Genomic DNA, 18363 nt, shown 5'->3' on the forward strand with positions numbered 1-18363 from the left:
CCAATGGAATTCGGTGGTAGCCCTTTCAACCACGTGCGGGCAGTTCCATCTAACATCATGGTGAAGTACTTGGCCATGGCCGCCTCACTGACCTCCAGCAGTTCCATAGCCATCTCATAACTCTCAATCCAAGCCGCGGGTTGTAAGTCCGCTGTGTAGTTAGGCACCTTCCTAGGGCCTTTGAAGTCCTTAGGTAGACGTTCATTACGGATAGCTGGCACCAAACAAGGGACACCCCCGGTCCTGGTAGGGATACCCACATCAACGGAAGTCGTTGGATAAGCCGGGGGGCTCTGGTAAGCCGTCAACTGAGGTACTTGCTCCGCCTCTTGCCGTGCTTAGTCTGCCGCGTAAAAGGCTCCATTATGAGCCGGGCCATGGCCCGGGGGCGGGTCCTGGCGTCGGACATTACTTGAGCCGGTTGCTGAGACCATGTGCCGGCTGTAACTCGGGCTCTGGCCTGGACGAGGGGTCGAGTGGATCCTGTCCCGGCTGTAGGAGTACGCCTCTTGCTGCGCCAGTGCTGTCTGAAGGAGTTCCCTGACCCGGCGGTTCTCAATAGTCGTCGGAGAGTCGCCGTCAACGGGTAGAGCCGCTAGCCGTGCTGCCGCAGCGACCATGTTCTCCAGCGGGTTATTATAATGACCTGGGGGTATTGGCACGTACTAAGGCGGGGCAGGGGGCACCTGGGGAGGCCCCATCATTCGTGGCTGAATAAGGGGTCCAGACCCGGGTGCTATGACCCCTGGCGGGTTACTAGACCCTGCACCTGGTGTATTGAAGAGGTTGCGTGGATCGTAAACCGGTGGGAGTCGAGACTGGGCCTTTTGATGCCTCCTTCTCATGACCTCATTGGCCGCGTTCTGATCCATCGTGAGTTGGAAGGACTGCGCCTGAATCAGCTGAGTCTGGGCCTCGAGCGCCGCCCGCTCCGCAGCCATCCTGATCCCTTCCGCTGCAAGATCCTCTTTAGCTTTTATCAGATCCAATTTTAACTGTGCCACCTCCGCATCATGCTGAGCTTGATCCGCCGGGTCAACCGTGGCGGTTAACAGGGCCGTCATCTTGTCCGTGAGATCCATCAGCACCTGAGCCGGAGAAGGCACCGGGTTTCCCGACCCAGCAGCGGGGTTCTGAACAGGCTGTGCCCCAGCCATAAAGACTCCAACCTGACTTGGCGGCTCAAAAAGGTCCGGAATACTGTCGCCATCGGAACAACCCATGAGCCTGCCATCTTGAAGTTGGTACAACGAGTTTGACTCATCGGTGGCCGACTCGCCGTCAGAGCCGGCGGCCGCCTCATCACCAGACCCAGATGGATCAGAGAGTCCTCCATGGATGCATGCCACAAACGCGCGCTTTAGGGCAGGCCGGGCCCAGGCGGGTCGTGCGCGCCGAGCCGTTTCGATGAGGTCGGCGCAGAGATCCGGCTCAGGGCCCGGCTCACCAATCTTGCCGATGAAGACATGAATTCCGCCGAAGGGGACCCGGTACCCGTACTCAACTGAGCCGGCGTCGGGGCCCCAGTCTGCATCGTCGATGTAGAGCTTGCCGCGACGACTCTTGGTCATCCGGCCCACAGCGTATCCCTTGAGCCCTTCGAAGCTGCCCTTCAAGAACTCAAATCCACCGTGCGCTGGCCCCACGGTGGGCGCCAACTGTCGTGGAATTGTCACGGCCGATGTCCTCGAGCTAGGACTTAGTCGTGGAGCCATCGCAGCTAGGAAGCTTGAAGGGGTTATGCGGGACAAGGGACGCGAGGGTTTATACTGGTTCGGCCCCTTACGGTGAAGGTAAAAGCCTACGTCCAGTTTGAGGTGGTATTGATTAGGGTTACGATCACCAGGGAGCTAAACAGCTATGCCCGGCTCTCGATGAGATTGTTGTCATCCTTAAACCGCTGCCGGGTCGTCCCTTTATATAGGGAGGCTGACGCCCAGCAGCCCTTAGAGTCCCGGCCGGCTCATAAAAGTGTCCGGCTCGGACTCTCAACTATACTTGCCTTACACTACAAGTTCTACAATAATAAAGATTGTAACTACAGGCCTTTAGCCATATCCGGGTCTCAGCCCATCTCCGGCCCATCGTCTTGAAACTTGGCTCCGGGCTTCTCGTCCCGACCGTACGAGTAACCCGGCCCCTCCTGGCGGGTGACTCTAAGGTCTATATCCTCAACAACTCTGGCCACCGCTGCCCCCGTACTCCGGCGGCCCGAGTCGAACCCTAGCTCGATCCAGATCGGTACAGTAACCGAAGGTTGACTTTCTCCTCGACCCCGAATTTTCCGAAGTCTTTGATTCCTACAGCATGTGCCCATGTTCAACAGTGCATAACTCTCTGCATATAACTCCGTTTTGCGCGTGTAATATGTCAAATTGTTCGCCGCGTGATGCTCTGCATTTTGTTCAATTGCACCATGTTCATTTGAGTACATCTTGATGCCCAAATCATCGTTGCAAGAGTGCTAGTTGCTGTTATCTTCTGGTTCTTAGCAAAACTTGGAGATTTGTTATTTTTGTATCATTTAATCTGTGCATCTTATGGGCATGAGCTCTACATGTGTTTTGTTGTATGCCATGCCATCTTTCGAGTGGTGTATGCCATGTATTTTTGTCATCTCTGTGGTGACTAGCACAAGCATGCAAACTAGGCCCCGTAATGTTTCTGATTTCAGAGACTTGGTATTTTCTCTAAGTCTTTGTCTGCTGTTATTTTGTTGGCATGTAAACTTGATGCTACAGAGAGATCCATGCATATTTTGGAGATGTTCAGTCAGGATGTTTTGTAGATATTGTTGTTATTGATCCATTACTGTCCTTGTTTGAAATTATGGAGTGACATAGCATGACTCAATCTTGCTCTACTTTTGCTATAAAATGTACCTGGCAGATTGTTTACGTGTTATTCAATTTTGCCAAGCTTGTTGTAGTTGTTTCATACATGCTATGTACTTTCTCTTGCCATTGATAGCTTCATAAACATGGCATCTTGCTGTAGGTATGCTTGTTTTGTCATGAATTGCCTTGTGGTGAGTGCATCAAGCTCACCAAGATGCCTTTATATTATAGTTTCCGCCATGCTCTGTTTTCTGCTAAGTCTGAAACCTGATAACGGAACTTGCTAAGTTTACATGGTTGCCATCATATCTTCTGGTCCCTTTTCGCTTATGGTTGGTAAGGGACATTTGTTATATGCATTTAGTAGATTCATGCCATGCCTTGTTTGGCCATGTTTAGTTCCTGTATCAGGTTGATTTCGTGCTCTGAACATTGCAACCTGATGCTATTTCTGTCATGTCCAGTAATTCTGCTAAGTCTGTGAACCTGTTATTATTTGCAATCTTGCCATGTCATTTTGAGCATGTTCTAGTGATTTCTGGAGATAGCTCAGTGTTCATGTTTTGTTGTGCTTTACCTGTACTTCATGCCCATGCCTTTTGTTTTCATGTTAAGATGCCGTAGCATATTGTTCTGATGCTTGCTAGATGTCTACTTGCTGTTTTGGACAGATTGTCGCTATGTCTTGTTTGGAGTGTATGTGTTGCACCGTTGCTCCGTTTCGAGCATGCTCTATATGAAACTTGCTTAGATTTGCACGTAGTTTCATATTATCATGTTGCATCCTTGTTTTGAGGTGTTTGCTTGATGTTTGTATGCATTTTGCATCAATGCCATGTTTAACTTGTCTTGCTCATATCTTCTAGGCCGTAGCTCCGAATCTAATGAACTTTATATGTAACTTGACTAGAATTTCGTGCAGATCATCATGGTGCTCTTTAACTTGCTGTTTAACAACTTGAATATAAGGTTTATTCAGTTCTGGACCAATTTCGAAATTTGCATATGAGGACTTACCGGAGTTGTTATATGTTGTTTCCGGCCTCATTTAAACTTGCCTTGATGTGTTGTTCTTGTATGCATCATCTCTCGTCATGAGTAGCTTCATATAGCCTTGTCATGCGTCGTACTTGATTGAGCATCATGCCTTGTTCATGTGTGGTGTGTTTACCATGTTGTGTGCTTCTTCTCGTTAGTTCCCGTGTCGTTGCGATCGTGAGGATTCGTTCGTCTTCGTGGCTTCATCTTATTCATGGACTCGTTCTTCTTCCTAGCGGGATTTCAGGCAAGATGACCGTCACCTTGGATCTCATTACTATCATTGCTATGCTAGTTGCTTCGTTCTATCGCTATGCTGCGCTACCTATCACTTGCTCTTCAAGCCTCCCAAATTGCCATGAACCTCTAACCTTTGTCACCCTTCCTAGCAAACCGTTGTTTGGCTATGTCACCGCTTTGCTCAGCCCCTCTTATAGCATTGCTAGTTGCAGGTGAAGATGAAGATTGCTCCATGTTGGATTATGTTTATGTTGGGATATCACAATATCTCTTATATTATAAATGCATCTATATACTTGGTAAAGGGTGGAAGGCTCGGCCTTATGCCTGGTGTTTTGTTCCACTCTTGCCGCCCTAGTTTCCGTCATACCGGTGTTATGTTCCTTGATTTTGCGTCCCTCACGCGGTTGGGTGATTTATGGGACCCCCTTGACTGTTCGCTTTGGATAAAACACTTCCAGCAAGGCCCAACCTTGGTTTTACATTTGCCTCACCTAGCCTTTTTCCCTTGGGAGTCGCGCTCTCGAGGGTCATCTTTATTTACCCCCCCCCCCCGGGCCAGTGCTCCTTCGAGTGTTGGTCCAACCTGTCAGTCGCCGGTGGCCACCAGGGGCAACTCTGGGCTGGCCTACCGGAAGCTTGGACAATCCGGTGTGCCCTGAGAACGAGATATGTGCAGCTCCTATCAGGATTTGTCGGCACATTCGGGCGGCTTTGCTGGTTTTGTTTTACCATTGTCGAAATGTCTTGTAACTGGGATTCCGAGACTGATCGGGTCTTCCCGGGAGAAGGAATATCCTACGTTGACCGTTAGAGCTTATAATGGGCTAAGTTGGGACACCCCTGCAGGGTATAAACTTTCGAGAGCCGTGCCCGCGGTTATGTGGCAGATGGGATTTTGTTAATATCTGGTTGTAGAGAACTTGTCACTTGACCTTAATTAAAACGCATCAACCGCGTGTGTAGCCGTGATGGTCTCTTCTCGGCGGAGTCTGGGAGGTGAACACGGTTTCTGGGTTATGTTTGACGTAAGTAGGAGTTCAGGATCACTTCTTGATCATTACTAGTTGACGACCGTTCCATTGCTTCTCTTCTCGCTCTTATGTGCGTAAGTTAGCCACCATACATGCTTAGTCGCTGCTGCAACCTCACCACCTTATCCATTCCTTTCCCATTAAGCTTTGCTAGTCTTGATACCCATGGTAATGGGATTGCTGAGTCCTCGTGGCTCACAGATTACTACACCACCAGTCGCAGGTACAGGTGTGCGATGATCATGACGCGAGAGCGATGTTTCTTGAGTTGGAGTTCTTCTTCTATTTCTTCTTCGATCAGGGGATAGGTTCCAGGTCGGCAGCCTGGGCTAGCAGGGTGGATGTCGTTGGGGTTTCTGTTTGTGTTTCATCCGTAGCCGGATGTTGATCTTATGTATGATGTATTGTTGTATTCTTGCGGCATTTGTATGCCTCGTATGTATCCCCAAATATTATGTAATGTTGATGTAACGATATCCACCTTGCAGAAGCGTCTTCAAGATGCGCTTCTATCCTTGGTGGGACCTTCGTGTTCCTTTAGGATAGGGTCGCATCTTGGGCGTGACATGATCGCTTGACGATGTCTAGCCGCGGACAGGCTTCCACCACCCGCTTCACGAGGCCAAAATAGCTGCTAGGTATAGCTTCGGCTGGCCACAACCGGATTATTAAATCCTTCTTGGCCAGTTCAGCCACCATGTGCAGCTCGACCAACTATTTCAGTTGATCGGCAAAGGGCACCGGATGTTCTGGCACAGCATACTGCGACCAGAACAGCTTCTCCGTGGAATTCCCTTCTCTGGCTCGGAAGAACTTCACAGCATCGGACACGCTGCGTGGTAGATCCGCAAAAGCCCCTGGGCAACTCCGAATCCGTGTTAGTAAACGGTACTTACTCTCCGCATACTTGCTTTGCATGTTAAAAGCCTTACCCGCTGCGACCTTCTTGGCCTCCTACATCTCCTGGAGAGTGTCCCGGGCCTCATTCCGTGCAGTCTCCGCGCTCTGGCAAGCCATGGTAAGTTCGGCCTCTTGAACCGACGCCTTGCGCTCCAAGGCTTCGCACTACTTCACCGCGTCCTGGAGCTCCTGCTGGACCTCGCTGACCCGGGCCTTGAGCTTCTTACGGGCGGCTTGCTGCTGGACAGCCTTCCCCTCGGCTTTGGCCAGGGCATTTTTCAGGGCCTCGACCACGGTCGCCGCCCCTACACATATTATGACAGTCTGGTCAATACTCACCGCTTATTCTTTCTGAATACACAGCAAGTCGTCACTCACCTTGCTTCTCCTCGAGCTGAATCTTCACCCCGCCGAGCTCGTTCTCGGCCCGCTCCAACCTCTGCTTCAGTTCAGAGACTTCGGCAGCATGCGAGGTCGCGGCCAACAGCGACGCCTGCTCATTCATACATATCAAGTTAGTCTCCTACAAAGGGTTGATCCTCTGTCCGGCCTTTCTTTCCGAACACCGGACAGTGTCTCAGGGGCTACTGTCAGCACGGCGTGTTCTCTTTCTACGTGACTTACCTCAAAACATGTCAACAGATTGTTGCAGGCCTCATTTAGTCTGCTCTTGACGGACTGAACCTTCTCGATCACCGTACCCATAAGGACACGGTGCTCGTCCACAATGGAGGCGCCTCGTAGCGCCTCCATCAAGTTATCCGCTGCCCCTGGTTGGACAGGGGCCATCGGTGGAATTGGCGCACCCCCCTCCTTCGAAGGAAGCTGCGCGCCGGATTCCGAGGCCGCATCGGTCCCTGGAATCGTATTTGGCTGAGGCTCGGACTGAATACGTCCCTCCTCGCCAGTCTCCATGGGGATCTGCTCCCCCATGTGTCCCGCAGCGGAGGTCTCGCCTTGCTGCGCCTCCTGGACAGCGTCCTGGGCCCCTCCCCTGCTCGGAGCGGTCCTCTGGGACAACACTTTGGTGTCGTCCTTGGCCTCAGGGGAATAAGCGGGCGGCGGCGACATGCTGGCCATTTCTGCCGGATCCAACGAACCTTCAGATGAGGATCGCTAGATGCTGTCACGGGCCGGACTGCAATAGCACAATTAACCACGTCAAAACAATAAAAAGGAGAGGGCGGGTACACTTGTATACGTGAGTCATAGTACTTATGATGCGGCCCGAGGCTTAGTGTGGAGGCGTCGCTCCGGACTGCTGTCAACGTCCCACGCGGTGTTGACCGCAAGGGCGCCCTACCCCTTCTTGGGCGTTCCCGCCTCCAGATTCGTGGAGGCCCCCCTTTTCTTCTTCCCCTCCTCAGGGGGAGGGTTCTTCTCCTCCTCCTCCTCCTCTTCCTCGTCATCGTCCTCAGGGACGGAGGAATGGGCTTCGTCTTCGGACGTCACGTCCGAAGCGCCCTTGCGACGGGGGCCACTTTTGTCCCCCTTGGCCTTCTTCTTGGCCTTCTTCTCCGACGCCTTATATGGTGCCGGCACCAGCATCTTCGCCAGGCGCGGGATGACCGGTTCTTCAGGAAGCGGAGCCGGACACTGGATCCGCTTCGCCCTCTCCATCCAATCCTGAAAAAGCAAATGATAAAACCTCAGACATCATCCTCGAAACAAACAAGTAGGGGATACGTTAAAAATAACATACCTCGCTGGCGAGGTGTTTAATGTCGTGCCCACGGTCTGAATCTGTGGCCGACGGTTTCTCGTTTCCCTTAAAGAGAAACTTCCAGGCACCTTCGTCAGTTGTTTCGCCAGTGTCTGATGCTTCTTCGGATTAAACTCCCACAGAGGGCGACTTTTGCACTGGCACGGGAGGATCCGGCGAACCAGCATCACCTGAATTACATCGAGAAGCTTGACGTTCTTGGCTATCATGCTTTGAACGCGCGTCTGCAGCGCAATCAGCTCATCGGGCGAACACCAGTTCGGACTGTTCTCGACCCAGGAGGTGAGTCGCATGGGAGCGCCGGAGCGGAATTTGGCAGCTGCGGCCCAGGTGGTGTCGCGGGGTTTTGTGATGTAGAACCACTGTTTCTGCCACTCCTTTACTGTATCCACAAAAGTGCCTTTTGGCCAGGAGACATTGGACAGCTTTATTCTCCATGGCTCCTCCGCACTCCGTGTGCTGGCCATCCACCACCTTCGGCTTCACATTGAACACATTGAGCCACAGCCCGAAGTGGGGTTGGATGCGGAGGAAGGCCTCACACACGACGATAAACGCCGAGATGTTGAGGAAGGAGTTCGGGGACAGATCGTGGAAATCTATCCCGTAATAATACATCAGCCCGCGGACGAAAGGGTGGAGTGGGTACCCTAGTCTGCGGAAGAAATGAGAGATGAATACCACCCTCTCGTTGGGCTTCGGCGTGGGGACGACTTGTCCCTCGGCCGGCAGACGGTGGGCGATTTCCTTCACCAAGTATCCAGCCGCCCGAAGCTCGGTAAGTCCTCCTCCTTGACGGAGGAGACCATCCACTTGCCCTGACCTCCGGATCCGGACATGGTTGAGTGCTAGCTCCAGTGGAGAGGAGATGAGAACTTGGGCGCTGGAGCTCGAGATTGGAAGGGCGGAGATAGAGAGAAGGCGTGGGAGACGAAGAGGGAGTCCTTATCCCCTTATAAAGGCAGTAAATATTGAATGCCTCCCCACTCGCCTTAGAATTCGCCTATCCCCAAGGGCTGTATAAACGGTACGGTTGGGTTACCCATACCCGCATTGATGAAAATCCCACGATAAGGGGACACGATCTCTGCTTTGACAAGACGTGCCAATGACAACCGCGTCTCGGGACGTGGAGCGGCGGACACAAAAACGGTTCGGAATTATGACCGGTCGGACGTGATGTCATGCTACAAAAATTTGTCAGCGGATTGGATTCGTGTAAAATTATATTCTCTCTGTGGTTGTGAATGGTGTGTGTGACAGGTCCGGATACTATCATCGCATCCGAAGACTATCTTGGAGTTCGGAAAAAAGGGAACCCGCCTTGCAATGCCGAAGACAATCTGCGTGCCGGACTCCTCGTCATTGAAGCCAGGTTCAGGGGCTATTGAGGGAGTCCTGGACTAAGGGGTCCTCGGTCGTCCGGCCTATTATCAATGGGCCGGACTGGTGGGCTGTGAAGACATGAAGGCCGAAAATTGTACCCGTGTCCGGATTGGACCCTCCTTGGCATGGAAGGCAATCTTGGCGACCAACTATGAAGATTCCTTCTTATGTAACCGACTCTATGTAACCCTAGACCCCCCCGGTGTCTATATAAACTGGAGGGTGTAGTCCGGAAAGGATATACTCATTACCATAGTCATACAGGCTAGGCTTCTAGGGTTTAGCCATTACGATCTCGTGGTAGATCAACTCTTGTAATACTCATATTCGTCAAGATCAATCAAGCAGGAAGTAGGGTATTACCTCCATAGAGAGGGCCCGAACCTGGGTAAACATCGTGTCCCCCGTCTCCTGTAACCATCGACCTTAGACGCACAGTTCGGGACCCCTACCCGAGATCCGCCAGTTTTGACACCAACACTAGACATCCCTTACCACACGCTCTTGGGCCGGCCTACACTGGCCAAATTTATGGCACTGCCGCACTATGCCTACCTCATGATGAAGATGTCGGGTCCCAAGGGCATCATCACCATTGCCGGCGACTACCAGAAGTCGCTCGCGTGCGCTGCTGCCAGCAGTCGACTGGCCGAGTCCCTGGTCATCGCCGAAGAAAGGCGTCTCCTTAACCGGGCGGTGGCCATGGCCCGCGAGCAGCCGGACATGCCATCCGCCCCAAGGATGCGGATGCCCAGGGCTCCTTCCAGCCGGCCAAGGAAACCAAGAAGATCGCCTTGGATCCGGCGCACCCGGAGAGATTTTCTATCATAGGCTCGAACCTCGACAGCAAATAGGAAAGCGAGCTCATCGATTTCCTCCGTGAGAATCGGGACATCTTCCCCAAGGACATGTCGGGTGTTCCGACGGATTTCGCTGAGCACAAGCTACATGTGAGATCGGATGCAAAACCGGTGAACAACCCCTCCGCCGCCTGCCAGAAGAGAAGAGAAGGATTGTTGGTGAAGAGATAGCCCGGCTTCTGGCAGCTGGCTTCATCACGGAAGTGTTCTACCCGGACTGGCTTGCCAACCCAGTCCTCGTTTTGACAAAGAAGAATAACAAGTGACGTATGTGTATCGACTACACTAGCCTCAACAAAGCCTGCCCCAAGGACCCTTTTGCCTTGCCTCGGATAGATCAAGTGATTCACTCCATAGCCGGATGCGAGCTATTGTCTATCCTGGACGCCTACTCCGGCTACCACCAGATCAAGTTGAACCCGGCCGATCGGCTGAAGACCACCTTCATCACACCATTCGGAGCCTTCTGTTACCTGACCATGATGTTCGGCTTGAGAAATGTCGGCGCCACGTTTCAGCGTTGCATGCAGAAGTGCCTCCTTAAGCAACTCGACAGAAATGCCCACGTCTATGTAGACGATATTGTGGTGAAGACGGAGAAGCGCGGCACCCTTCTGGAGGATCTCAAGGAAACCTTTGACAACCTGCGCCGCTTTCAGATCAAGCTCAACCCAGAGAAGTCTGGTTTCTGAGTACCAGCCGGCCAGCTCCTTGGTTTCCTTGTCTCCGAATGCGGCATCGAGTGCAACCCCGTGAAGATCAAGGCCATTGAGCGGACGTAAAAGCCGACCCGGCTACGGGACGTTCAGAAGTTCACCGGGTGCTTGGCATCTCTCAGCCGGTTCATCAGTCGTCTGGGTGAAAAGGCCCTCCCGCTGTACCAGCGGTTGAAGAAGACCACCTCCTTCGACTGGACCGACCAGGCAGACAAGGCCTTCCTCCAGCTCAAGCAGATGCTGTCCACACCACCTGTTCTGGCCGCTCCGACTGCTAAAGAGCCCATGTTCCTCTACATCGCCGCCACGAGCCGGGTGGTCAGCACCATGATCGTGGTCGAGCGCCCAGAAGACGGCAAGGCCCAGCCGGTCCAGAGGCCAATATACTATCCGAGTGAGGTGTTGTCCGCCTCCAAGCAGAACTACCCCCACTAGCAGAAGATGTGTTATAGCGTGTACTTTGCCGCCAAGAAGTTGAAGCAATACTTTCAGGAGCACACCACCATGGTCGTCTGCAACACCCCCCTTGCGTAGATCATAGGCAACAAAGATGCATCAGGCCGGGTGGCGAAGTGGGCCATTGAGCTAGCTCCCCACACCATCCTCTACCAGCCCCGCACCGCTATCAAGTCCCAAGCGCTAGCCGACTTCCTAGTCGACTAGGCGGAGACACAGTACCTTCCGCCAGCGCCGGATTCCACCCATTGGCGGATGCACTTTGATGGCTCGAAGATGCGCACCGGTTTGGGAGCCGGCATCGTCCTCACCTCTCCCAAAGGCGGCAAGCTCAAGTACATGCTGCAAATTCACTTTCCGCCTCCAACAACGTGGCCGAGTACGAGGCGCTCGTACACGGACTCTGGCTAGCCAAGGAGATTGGCATCCACCGGATTCTGTGCTACGGAGACTCGGATTTGGTGGTCCAGCAGTCGTCTGGCAACTGGGACGCCAAGGATGCAAACATGGCAAGCTACTGATTCCTCATCCAGCAGATCAGCGGGCACTTCGACTGGTGCGAGTTCCTTCATGTGCCACGGGCTGACAACGAGCCAGCCGACGCCCTGGCCCGGATCGGCTCCACCCAGCAAGCCATACTAGCCGGCGTCTCACTCTAGTGCATGAGAAAGCCATCTATCAAGCCTTCACCAGAATCGGAGTCCACCTTCGTGCCGGCTGACCCCGGAGCAGTCATATCCGGCTCGGGGACTTCATCAGTCCGCACGGGGACTTCGGCAGGCAGCCCGGGGGCTGCAGCACTCAAACCCGGCCCGGGGACTTCAGAACCCGGCCAGGGGACTACAGCAGGCGGCCCGGGGACTTCAACGATGCAGCAAGCAGCGGCCGGCTCTGACCCGCCGCCTCCCAGGCCGACCGCCCTGGTACTAGTTGCTGTCATGACAGTGGTAGAAGCACCATCTTGGGCGCAGCCCATCCTCAACTTCCTGGTGAGCCGAGAGCTACCAGCCGACGAGATCTTGGCCCGGCAGGTGCAACGCCAGGCGCCAGCCTACACAATAGTCAACGGAGAGCTTGTCAGGCGTAGTGTGACTGGTGTCTTCCAGCGCTGCGTGGAGCCGGAGAAGGGCATGGCAATCCTTAGAGATATTCATCAAGGCGAGTGCGGCCACCACGCTGCCTCCAGATCCCTCGTTGCCAGAGCTTTCCGCCATGGATTCTTCTGGCCGACTGCTTTGGATGACGCCAAGGAGTTGGTTCGCAAGTGAAAGGGGTGCCAGCGCTTCAGCTCCAAGAAACACATGTCGGCCTCTACACTCAAGACCATCCCCATCACTTGGCCGTTTGCCATACGGGGGTTGGACATGGTGGGCCCGTTCAAGACAGCACGCGGCGGCATGACCCATCTGCTGGTCGCTCTGGACAAGTTCACAAAGTAGATCGAAGCAAAGCCAATCAAGAAACCGAATGGTGCGACTGCTATCACATTCATCACAGACATCACCGTCCGATATGGCGTCCCGCACAACATCATCACCGACAATGGCACAAACTTTTCCAAAGGCGCCTTGGCCCGTTTCTGCGCGACGCAGGGCATCCGACTAGACTTAGCGTCCGTTGCCCATCCGCAGTCAAACGGCCAGGTAGAGCGAGCAAACTGCCTCATCCTGTCCGGCATCAAGCCCCGACTGGTCGAGCCGCTGGAGCGCTCGGTCAGCTGCTAGATCGAGGAGCTACCGGCCGTCCTTTGGAGTCTTCGGACTACGCGCAACAAAGCAACCGGCTTCACTCCCTTCTTCCTCATGTACGGGGCCGAGGCTGTCCCAACTGACATCGAGTTCGACCCACCTCACGTCACCATGTACACGGAGGTAGAAGCAAAGGAGGCACGAGAAGACGGCGTCGATCTGCTGGAAGAGGCCCGGCTATTGGCACTCAACCGGTCCGCCATCTACCAGCAGAGCTTACGCCGCTACCACAGCCGGAAGGTCAAGCCGTGTGCTTTCCGCGAAGGGGATCTTGTGCTCCAGCTGATCCAGCGGACAGCCGGCCAGCACAAGCTCTCGACCCCTTGGGAGGGGCCTTTCATCATCAGCAAAGCCCTGGGCAACGACTCTTACTACCACATCGACACACAAAAGCCCAGGGCACGCAAGAGAGACGATTCTGGCAAAGAGACGGAGCGCCCATGGAACGCGAATCTTCTCCGCCCATTTTACAGTTAATACAGTATGTACCACGCTACCTTTTATATTAAGCAAAGACAACAGGTCCCCCAAGGCGCACTCGGGGGCTACCTTTTTATCTATATGATACGCTTCGCCTATGAATGTGTTATTTCATTCTTTCGCCCTGCACCGGGTCTGGTCAGCCAGTCCGGGGGCTCGCCGCCTTGACCTAAGCTGGCACCACCCGCAGTCGGCCAAGTAGTGTGCCGACATCTAAGCCCTCTCTTGCCTGCAGCCACAGCTCACAGAGCGACTGTCCGGCTGGCGAGAGCTAAAGGCAGGAACTAATGTCCACACGAAAAATGACTAAGGAAGAACGCCAGTATCGGCCAAGCCGACTACTCACCTCAGCCGTCCGGCTGCCCAGCAGCCGGCCGGCTGGCTTCTCGCTTGACTAGCTACGCTCTAGACGGCCGAAGTAACTTGTCTATCCTAAACGGCCAAGTCTCTGACCCGGCCACAGACCGCAGCGCGGCTGTCCGGCTGGCAGGGCAGCGGCCAAAGGAAGGCGGCGAAGGAAAAAGGCAAACAGAGCACAAGCAAAACAAAGCTAGAACCCAACAAGAGCACAAGCATGTGTGAAATTAAATTATTTACATAAGCAAAAGGCCCAAGGCCAGCATTCAACAAAAGTTTGAAATATACACCCAGTGGGTGGAATTGCGCAAGATTAACTTGTCTTTGGAGTATTGGCAGATAAATTATGAACACAAAGAGACGCCTATGCCAAGGGCGCTACTTGCGGCGTGGACTAGTCGGCGGTGGCTAAGGCGTCGGCTGGTGGATCATCCAGCTATCGGGTCTCGGCTTGGTCGCCGTCAGTGGCGGTTGACACGGTCTCCCGCGGCTCGTTGGCTGAGGCCTGATCGGGCTGAGTCCGGCTGGTCGCTCCGCCGTCTGGTGCGACGTCTTCGCCTTCCTCGCCCTCGTCCTCCTCACCCTTGTCGCTGGAGGCGATCTCCTCCGCCAAGTCCTCCCCCTCGTCCGTGTTCAGCCCGAACCAAGAGGGTGGCACCTCAATGCCTTCTTCGTCCCGCTCTGGGATGAAGACGCCAATGTCGGCGTACTCGGCAAAGACCGCCACGCGTTTGACGAGCTCGTCGTGCACCGCCTCAGCTCTGGTCCTGCCTCCTGGCGGAAGGTGGCCAGCTGGGCCATCCTGATGTCCGGGTACCACGCCTTGGCGAACTCCAGCGCCGTACTGGCACCTGCCCGAGCTATGGCACCTTTCCATGCCTCGAGCCGCTCGACCGCCGTCTCCAACTAGTCGGTAGTCCGACTGGGACTCCATGGAATCTGGGCATCCGGCCAGAGCCCCGTCAGGACCTGCGACCTTGCGCGTTGAAGACGGTGGAGCAGGCGGTGCGCCGGCTCAAGGCGCATCTTGATGGCCAAGAGCTGCTCGCCCAGATTCCGGGGCGCGTTGGACGGAATGTCCACGCTCGCCCTCCGCCGCTGATCGCATCGCGCCTCGATGGCCTGGCAGACGGCAACGGAGCGACCGGGAAGAAACTCTGTCCAAAAGAAGATTGATAGTTCAGAAGCCAGCCTCCTGCGGCAGTCCGCGACTAAGCAGCAGAAGAAGAAAGGATTTACCTTCAACCATGTCCTCGATCACCCCGTAGCTGTCTGACGGCAGCTTCTTCCTCTCGGCCCAGTATGAGCGCTGAGTCTCAAACTCGGCCTTGAGGAGTGCATCCCCGTCCTTCAGCTGCTGGACCTCCGCCTTGTGCTTCTCCGCCTGGTCCGCCAGCTCCTTCGCAAGACGGTCGCGCTCTGTGGCCGCCTGGCTGCGCTCCTGCTCCTTGGTATGGAGCTCAGTCTCAAGCTTGCCCACGCGCGTCCGCAGTTGCGCGGTGGTCTCTGCCAAGACAGGAAAGAAACGTCAAGCACTGACATAAAACAAGAAGTTGCCGAAAGATCCGGCCCGACTGCTCAGCAGTCTGCCCGAATCTTGAGGGCTACACCCAGCGGGAGCGCTTGCGCACCCCCACGGAAAGACGGCCCTACATACCTCGGCTCTGGTTCAGGTCGGCAGTCCGCTTGACCAGTGCCTGGTTCTTGGAATTGTAAGCAGCCGCACGCAAGTTGTGGTAGTCCTGCAACAAAAGCGACACTTCAGCATTCGGAAGCACACCTTGAAGTTCCGGCCCGCCTGCTCAGCAGCCGGCCCGGAACTCGGGGGCTACACCCAATGGGTGCGCTGGCCCGCCCCCACGGAAGATTACAAAAATTGAAAGCAAGATTTGAGAGCATACCCGGACGGCCGTCTACATCGCCCGTAGCTCGTCCCTGGACTGCAAGAGGGTGGCACCGTCGGTGTTGAACTGGTCCAGGATGTCCTTCACCACAACATTGAGGACGGCCGAGCCGGCTCCCGACGTCCAGTCAGGCGGAGCGGCACTGGTGGCTTTGGTGTTGGGCGCCGACGAGCTCGCAGCCCCAACCTCCGTTGGTATCGACGCTGAAACGGCTCACACTGGGCGCTGGTACGCGGGAATGCGGGTCGTCGCGGCCCGGCTCACCACCAACTCAGCGCTAGATAGAGGCACCACCGGCACTTCAGGCCGGCTGCCCTACTCTCCAGCATCCGGCACGCGCGGAGGCACTTCTGTTTCTGGGACGTCGGGGTCGGCCCCTCCCCTCTCTAGGGCCGTCTATTCGGCCCCGGCTCCTCCAGTCAGCGCCTGGCCCCCCACCATCGGCGACTCCGTTTGCTGCGGGCCGGTGGCCTCGGGAGCCCTGTTGCGGGCCGACTCCTCCACCCGCGCCTCAGACGTCGCGTCCGCCTGCACCTTGGCCGCCGCATCAGCCTGTGCCTTGGCCGCCGCGTCAGCCTCCGCCCGCACCGCGTCTGCCGCCTCCGCCCGAGCCGCGACGTCCCGCTCCAGCTGCGCCTCCCGCGCATTCCTTTCCCTCGCCTCCCGAAGGGCGACGGCCGGCTCCACACGATGGGCGCCTTCGTGGCCGCCTGCCGCCCCAATCACCGAGGCGGACGGGGCCCGTGACACGAAGAGGGGAGCCCTGTGCACAGAACCAAATAGAAATGAAAAGTTTGCGAGAAGGAAGCAAACGCAAGACAGAAACTTGCAAGAGAAGAAAAACAAAGACAAATATGATGAAGACAAAAAGCTACCAAAACACTTACGCGGACACCATCGCACGCTGCTTTGGGGTCCTCTTGATGGCGGCCGCCTTCGCGGCCGCTTGCCGCTTGGTTGCGGCGACCGTGGACTTGGCTTTCTTGGTCGGCCGACTGCCGAACATGCCCACGTCGGCATGGTGCTTCGACGTGCCGGGTGCTCCAGTCGACGCCCCGCCAGTCGGCCGCCCCTAGCACCTTCTGGGTGGCGGTGTTCATCGCCGTCTTCATCATCGTCCGGCCAGTCCCGGACGTCGCGGCCTCCTCCCGTGGAGCCGCCTTCTCCATCGCCGCCTCCTCCGGCGGTGTCATCTTCCACCAATGCGGTCGCCCCCAGCTCGGGGTAGCCCACATCGCTCACCTCTCGGTTCGGCATCCACTGATGACCAGGAGCAGGTGCGGCAACTGCCGCCTGGCCAGCAAAGCGATGCGCCGCGTTCGGGTGGTCAGGGCGAATGAAGAGAACAACGCAAGCAAAATAAGGGGACCAGACACTAACCGCAGGCGGCGGGTTGGCACGGTTGTATGGCGGCTTACCGAACATCCAGTCGGCCTCGTAGAGCTGGCTGTTGGAGAAATAATTTACGTGCCGGACCACCTCGACGATCGGCAGGTCCTTCGTCGACATCCGGCAGGGGTCACGGCGGCCGCTCATCTCGCAGATCAGATGCAGCCGAAGTTGGAGGGGCGAAACCCGGCAGTAGATGAAGGCGGCCAGAAGGTCCGCCGACTGGAGCCCCTTCGACTCTGTCATCTCCTAAGACGGTCGAGGATATTGGAGATGGCGGCCGGCAACGGCTTGCCGGGTTCCTGGCCCCAGTTGCTCCGTGTTCCAGGAGGTGGACCGGCCGCGAAGGCCAGCAAGTTGACGTAGTCGCGGACCGGGTCGATGTTGCGGACATAGAAGTATGACTTCTGCCATAGCTTCGCCGACTCGTGCAAGACGATGGCGGGAACAGAACCCCGCTTCCGGAGCATCGCACGGCGACACACGCGCCGCACTGGGCCGGCTCGCCCTTGGCCGCGATGCCAAGCTTGAGATAGAAGAACCTGCCCCACAGCTCAAGTGTGGGCAGGACGTGGAGGTAGCCCTTGCAGAAGGTGACGAAGGCGGAGAGCAGCACCATCGTGTTGGGGGTGAGGTGGTTCGGCTGCAGCCCGTAGAACTCAAGAAACTCCCAGAAGAAGGCGTTCGCCGACAAGCCGAAGCCACAATGAAAGTGGCTCCGGAAGACGACGAACTCGCTGACCTGCGGCGCCGGCGAGATCTCCCGCTCGTTTGGGAGGCGCGTCCCCAGGCACTACAAAAAAAGACACATCCGTGACATTTTGGGCCGAACGAAATTTTTTTCTGTCATATATATGACACTTCTATGACGATAATTGTGACAAAACCCGGTATCATCATATATGTGGTGGGCTCCTACTTCTATGACAAAAAATCATGACAGAAAATGGGCTTTTCGTCCTGGGCGGGCCGGAGACGCAGCTGCATGACATTCTTTGGGCCGTCCATGACGAAAAAACCGTGGTAGAAGCGAGGGCGAGGAAAATTTCAGGGAGTTCCCGGTTACGGTGGGAGGTCGGGGGCCGAGTGATGCGCGTGTCTCTTGTACACATACGCGCGTGTATGCGAGGCGTTGGCTCTAAATGAACCCGAGTGAGGCGTTGGGCTCTAACTGAACCCGAGCGATTACACTGCAGGCTACGCGTTGCTGAACCCGAGCGATCGATCGATGGCTGTTAACTGAACCCGATCGAGCGATTCCTTCGCTACTGCTGCTAACTGAAGCCGATCAATTG

At 55.6% G+C, this 18363-nt stretch overlaps 1 protein-coding gene across 1 annotated transcript; it reads left to right on the plus strand.

Moving 5' to 3' along the window:
- The first annotated feature begins 11852 nt into the window (after positions 1-11852).
- LOC123100353 (uncharacterized) lies at positions 11853-12458 on the plus strand. Its single transcript, XM_044522289.1, has one exon. The coding sequence runs from the start codon at positions 11853-11855 to the stop codon at positions 12456-12458; it is 606 nt and encodes a 201-aa protein (XP_044378224.1).
- Positions 12459-18363: the final 5905 nt, after the last annotated feature.

The sequence above is a fragment of the Triticum aestivum genome, chromosome 4D (genome assembly GCF_018294505.1).
Source record: "Triticum aestivum cultivar Chinese Spring chromosome 4D, IWGSC CS RefSeq v2.1, whole genome shotgun sequence".
Lineage (NCBI taxonomy): Eukaryota > Viridiplantae > Streptophyta > Magnoliopsida > Poales > Poaceae > Triticum > Triticum aestivum.